The 6,883-nt window shown below is 32.3% G+C and overlaps 1 protein-coding gene and 1 long non-coding RNA gene across 2 annotated transcripts; one reads left to right on the forward strand and one right to left on the reverse strand.

Annotated features, from left to right (window-relative positions):
• The first annotated feature begins 283 nt into the window (after window positions 1–283).
• Window positions 284–1,616, forward strand: LOC148546662 (uncharacterized). The gene is made up of 2 exons (XR_015899074.1): window positions 284–600; window positions 1,169–1,616. It is a non-coding gene; the product is annotated as an uncharacterized LOC148546662 (long non-coding RNA).
• Window positions 1,617–5,466: 3,850 nt separating this feature from the next.
• Window positions 5,467–6,471, reverse strand: LOC107618293 (peptidyl-prolyl cis-trans isomerase 2). The gene has a single exon (XM_016320310.3). The coding sequence runs from the start codon at window positions 6,255–6,257 to the stop codon at window positions 5,739–5,741; it is 519 nt and encodes a 172-aa protein (XP_016175796.1). The 5' UTR covers window positions 6,258–6,471; the 3' UTR covers window positions 5,467–5,738.
• Window positions 6,472–6,883: the final 412 nt, after the last annotated feature.

Genomic DNA, 6,883 nt, shown 5'->3' on the forward strand with positions numbered 1-6,883 from the left:
CTTATAGGTGAGTGTCTAATTGAAAAAAAAGTTTGATAAAAAAATTAACGTCTAGAGACCCAGTTGAAAAGAAAAAAAGTATAGAGATTTAATTAAAAATTCGGTGAAACTATAAGGACCTGCATAGTAATTAAACCTTAATAAAAAATAGTAAATTTAGACAATTTTTGGCTAATTTTTTTTATTTACCAATTATTTTCTATAATAAATAACTTTAAATCTCATAAACTATGAGTTTAGTTTTTATCATTATTAGTGTATTGACATAAAATTAGTCCCTAAACAATAAACATGATTCATAAAAAAACACACACACAAACACTATCCATGTATGATGTAACAGAGCATATTTTATCAGTAAGATCAGCCACACAAGCACTCACAAACATTAGAATCTTATCCCATTGCACACTTACAAAGAATTCTCACCAAAGCAACCTATAAACTTGCTATACTAATACTAGCACAATCATCAGTTCAATTCACTATTAATCCAGCTCAACACAAGTCAACAAAATTCTTGTCGTTAGAAACACTGGACAAACTTACCTGAACCAGATTAACTGAGTGGATTAGACTAAGCAATTCAACAAACACATGGTAAGCATACCAACCCAACAAGTATAGTTTAATTTTTTTATTTATTATCATATATGATCAAATCTAGAAAGTATTAGTAGGGATAGTAGGCTGCTTGTTTACCTCGTTGCAGGATTAACCAATCTAAGCAGAGAATTATTAGGAACAACCACATCAGAAATAGGTGTCCTCAATGCCTTGTCCTGATTCTCAAGACACTAATCAGTCAATTTCAACTAACACTAATGGAAAAAAATATTAAGAGATTTAGTACTTGCGTATTAATCTTCATTTGTGAGAAATCGAGAAGGAATTATTTGATTTTTAAAGGTATGCTTCTAAATCTTAGCTTTTGAGGACAGCAAGAACTTGTTGTTATCAAATATGGTGATTGTATTCTCCCAATTGAAGAGTTACGAACATTGCTATGATCCTATGGAGTTAAGAATTCGTAATTATAACCTAACTTCATAACAAATTTAATGATCAATTATGTCTCTTCCAAAATCCTAGCTATTTGACTTTCATTTATGCAGAATTTCAAATCAAGTCAAACGAAGTGTATTTATCAATAAGTGTTACTATGCAGAGAAGCTATGATAATCAAGTCAAGCACCGAGAAGAAGTGGATGACGATGGCTAGCACTCTATTGCAGAAACGACGAACAATTGTGATTGTGATGATGATCTCCACCGCTTTCGACCTCCTGGTTCCTCAAGTTTTGAATCCCCAGTCTACAGTTACAAGTTGGCAGCAATTTCAATCGGAAGAGTAGATCTGAGGATGATGCAGCACCGGTGGATCTGGAACTAGAAGACCTTGGCGACGGTGGATCCGAGACAACAACGCAGATCTGAGGTGGAGGATAAACGAAACAGGAATAGAGATGCGGTTTGAATGAGTGTAGGATGGACGGCGGTGGCAAGGCCTATGGAGGCGGTGGTCGATAATGGAGGAAAATGAGTTCCATTACAGTGACGGAGAGAAATGTATTTTCTGAAGATCCAAATCTCAACAAAGGAACAGTTTTTTTTTTTTTTTCTCTTTCAATAATTTAATTTAGGAATACTTTTACTGACAATAATTATTAATTTAAAAAAAAATTAACAATAAGTAAAAGAAGTAATAATTTAGTGATAATAATAATTGCGACTATAACTTATGTTAATAATGGTAAATATATAATAGCCACAAAAATATAAATTAAATAAAAAAATAGTTAAAAATTTTTAATGGTCTAAAAAATAGGGAGTTGGATTTATGATTTTTTTTAATTTTTTTAAACTTGTCTCAAAATAAATCTGTAGACTTAATTTCTGTTTGGTCTGTGTAAGTAATTAAGCAGGAGACAATTTCGTTTTGTCTCATAAATTGCAGAAAATAGAATTAAAGCAGAGAGAATGAAGATAACACAGCCATGTATCCTGATTCAGTTACCTGTAATTTATATCGAGTCTCCACTACAATATTGTTGAAATTTTTACTATCAATTCAAGTATTACATACACCAATTCTCTAGAACTCAACTAAATCCTATATAGCTACACAAGCTTTAATATAAACTTCAATTGACTATATAACTATCTAGACTCAAGTGCTTATTCAACTTAGCAAGAGATACTTCTCAGGTACATAACACAAAACAGAAAATACAACAAAAAAAATTTAAAATTACTCTTGATTTTTCTTTTTAAGTGTTTTTCTTAGCCTTTTCACTCTATAACTTTTTCTCAATGTCTCTCTTTCTTGCTTTTTATCTCAGAAATAATACAAAAAAAAAATATACAGTAAAATACGAAGGAGATGATGATTCACAGCATTTATGCTATAAGCCTATAAGTTGAACTGGATTTAGCTCTCTCTGATAAAGCTCTCTATTTTGGCGAAATGTTTCTCTTGAAATAGAAACACTGTCCAAAACATTAAACTCTCTCCCGGTATGAAATTCAGATTCTGATTCTCTCTCCTTACTTTAATAATGAGAATCAATTTCCTTTATATACCTTTTTTGAGCCACGACTAGGATTTTTTTCACCAAGTTAACTTAGCAATCTTTGGGCTTGCAGAACTATTCTCTTGTCTTTCTTCAATCAACCCAAAATTAGAAATTTGAAATCTAATTTGGTTTTACCGAAGAGGGAGGAGCCGCAGAAACTTTTCTTGTTCAGTGATAATCCTAAAATTAAATCCTTAAATTTGTGTTTTGGCTCAAAAAAACACTTTCAACCATTGATTCACAGTAGAAATATTCAGCCACCATTTTTTTCATTTTTTTTAAAATAGTGGTACAAAGAGGAAAAGAAGATGTGAAGCAATTAACTTGCATACAAATAAAAATAAATTACTTTTAACCTCTGATCTTTTTAACATGCTTTTGATTACCTTGATTAGACATTATTTTTTTTATTAACTTTCTTTTTCCTTTTTTTTTCTAGTGTTTGAACACAAACTGAAACTTACTCTCTACTTCCAACCAACATCCAAAGAGAACAAAGCTTTAGGGTTGCTTCACTGAATCTTGATTGGCATTAGACTTGGTTTATTTTTATCTCCATTCAGCTGCTTTGGATTTTCATGATTTGGGTTACAAAACTTACAACAAAAGCAAATTGGGCCTGCACACTAAAATACTTCATCAAATTCACTTAAGTTATTAACCCAATTAACATATTTGTCATCGATAATATATTATTTATGTTCTCATACTCAATTAAGAGGTCGCAGGTTCGAGTCACATATCTTTTTAAATTTTTGCCAATGAGTAATAGCTCAAATCGCATAGACTCCCCATTATCAATTAAGAGGTTGCGCATAAACTCCCCATTATCAATTAAGAGGTTGTAGGTTCGAGTCTCCTATTTTTCTAAATTTTGCCAATAAGTTATAGCTCAAATGACATAGTCTCCCCATACTCAATTAAAAGGTTGCGGGTTCGAGTCTCCTATCTTTAATAAAAAAAAAAAAACAATAGTAATTATTTTATTATTATCGTTAAAAATTTGTTACTAAAAATAATTTTTATTGTAATGTCTTGAACTAAATTATTCTTAAATTATTGAAATCCAATCCCAAGTATCAAACATGAACCTGCTTAAAATTTTGAAGACACAGAACATTTCTCTCCATAAGGAGATTGTTAAAATAATAACTTTTTTCAAAATAAACAATTTGAGGTAAATCTAACCAGGAGAAATCAAGATAAAACGGTACATAATTAAAAATTTTCCACATGGCATATGTATTATGTAATGTGATAAATTGAAAATTTGCACTGATAGGTATGTAATTATTAAAATAATCCCCTCAAATTTAATGCGTTGATTAAATCAATCTATTAAATTTTTGATAAATTAAATTTATCTCTACAGAATCGTTTATTTAAATTTTGTTATTTTTACTTACTCCTAAGAAATTTCTTTTAGATTGTATTAATATTAAACTTCTACTAAACATTTTTATAATTTACAATCAAATCACTACTCTTATTCCCATTTTTTCACAATCAAATCACTCACAACCTATTTTTCCTCTTTTTATATTTATTTTTTTTCTTTTATTTAAATTTTCATTTTATTTAAGTGTAAGAGTTTTATATATTTTTTTCGAAAAGTTGAACTCAATTTTGTAGGATTTAAAACCACATAAATTCAATAATACACTCCTAATGAAAATAAAGAAATTTAAAAGAAAAATTAAAGAGATCAAATTCAATTGATCTTGTAAAATTTTAAAATTAATTTCAATTTTATAGAGTTCAATATACCCGTGTGAAAATAACGGAAGTTTGAGTGGAAAATTGAAGAAAACGAATACAATTGATCTTGGAAACTTTTAAAACTAATTTGATTGAGTGAAAATTTGAAAAACCAATTTGACTACCGTTTTAACCATGTATCCCTAATGATGGATAGTAAATTTCATTGTTTATATGTAATATAGAAAAATAACTTAGAAATTATCATTCTATTTTAATATCAGTTATTTTTTAATAAATTTATGTAAATATACAATAAAAATAATCATATGTAAAATACTATCATGAAAAATAAAAATAACAATATCATCACCCTATAAAAAATTAGCATGCGCCCTGAAAAGTGGATAATAATCTGCCATTTTTTTTAAGTGCATCTTATTAGAGTCTAGGATCTTGGAGGTTTAGAAGGTAAGATTTAGAGTAAGTTCTTTTTTAGAAAGTTTACTTTATTTATTGACCCAACTAATCTGAAGAGTACGGAATGCTTCACAAAGATTGCTTAGTTTGGTTCATATACACTACGTGAAACAACACCTATATTCACAATGCAATTCTCACCCTATACTTGCTCGCTCATGCTATTAGCATCTCTTTGTCCAATAACCACACCTTGAACTTGCAAGCTCTTCCTATATGCTCCATTGCCCCAACTCATTGTGAGCTTTGCATTGCATCTTAAAATTTTGGACTTTTAATCTTAGAAAATTTATTTTTCCATGAGATTGTCTTCCAAGCTTAGGTTCCAATTCTTTTTCTACAACTTTTGAATTTTTTATGCGATGTTATTATCACTCTTCTCCTTCAATGAGATCAACTGCAAATTATATATATATATATATAGCTCTAAAGAAATATAGAGATAGCTAAGCAGTTGTTAGATTGGACAAAGAATTCCAATAGCAGTGTTAGCATGAGTGTTGTTAGGAGTTACCTAGATTGCTTTATGATATTCACTGGTTCTTTATGTTGATTTGCTCCACTTGTTGTATTGAGCTTCTCTCTTTCAAAAAAAACGTGTTAGCAAAAAATAGCAAAAAAATCTAACCAAAATGCAAAATGCAGAATGAACAAACTATAGTATCTCAGTATGCAAAATCATAAACCAAAAGACAAAGCAAACACCCAAATATCAGAAAAGAAAAAACCCCACACAAAGTGCATAACTAAAAATTATAGATACACCATGCATATATATGTAAATATGTCTTAGTTGTCATTACCACCTGCCCACAATTTTATTCTTCTATAGTAGCTCATCTCATAATATTTCTACTATTCAACTTAACACTGTTACTAAAACTAGACGAAAAACAAACAACGATAACTCCATAAAAGGCAACAACACGAGCAGGTGTACATTAAGGTATCAGAGCCACCACTAAACGCTTTGGTCAACACCGTCTAAGACAGTTGACCGCAGTCAGCGACGACCACTGGCTTCGACGTCCTGCCAGAGCTGGACCCAACCTTCTCGATCTCCCTCACGACATCCAGGCCCTCGACAACCTGCCCGAACACAACATGCTTCCCATCCAACCACTCTGTCTTCGCGGTGCAAATGAAGAACTGAGATCCGTTAGTGTTCTGACCCGCATTCGCCATCGACAGGATACCCGGTCCGGTGTGCTTCTTGATGAAATTCTCGTCAGCGAACTTGCTGCCATAAATTGATTCGCCGCCGGTGCCGTTTCCTGCGGTGAAGTCACCACCCTGGCACATGAAGTTGGGGATGACACGGTGGAAGGAGGAGCCCTTGTAGTGGAGGGGCTTCCCGCTGCGGCCAACTCCCTTCTCACCGGTACATAGTGCACGGAAGTTCTCGGCGGTCCTCGGCGTTGTGTCGGCGAAGAGCTCCATGATGATGCGGCCAGCTGGCTGGCCTCCGATGGTCATGTCAAAGAACACCCTAGGATTTGCCATTTTCACAGAAAGCACTAGAAGATGATCACAAGGTACTAATTGGATTTACACTAGTTAGGGTTTAAAATTGGGAACGAGAGGTATATATAGTAGGCTGTGACCGTTCGATTAGGGCACGTGGCATATGTAGTAGGTAACTATGGTTAAGTTGTTCACCGACCTGAGTTAGTGAATGTGGATCCAATTCAACGGAGAAGGATATACTTTTCCACTTATGTTTATTTTGGGGCCTTCTTGACAAACCTGGTCATATTGGGTGGTGTATCTGGAAGCTTCCTTAATCCATCTTAACCCAAAAAAAACAAACGACACCGCTTAATGTGAGAGTGTCAAGAATAAAAAATGAATTCTTCTTGATAAAGTAATATGACAAGATGGAGTATACAGTGCACAGTGCACACGTTTCTGGCATGCATGCACCTAGCTAATTAATGCATTAATGAATTACAGGTAATTACTGTAATTATGTAATTACTGTAACTATGTAATTTCAAGTGGCCAATGAGTAATAGTTTAAATAGCATAATTTTTCCATACTCAATTAAAAAGTTACAGTTCGAATCTCATATCTTTCATAAAAAAAAATAAAATAAAGTGGCGTGAGATCACTTGTCCCTCTAAGCAAA

Source organism: Arachis ipaensis, chromosome B9 (genome assembly GCF_059453495.1).
Source record: "Arachis ipaensis isolate K30076 ecotype BB chromosome B9, ASM5945349v1, whole genome shotgun sequence".
Lineage (NCBI taxonomy): Eukaryota > Viridiplantae > Streptophyta > Magnoliopsida > Fabales > Fabaceae > Arachis > Arachis ipaensis.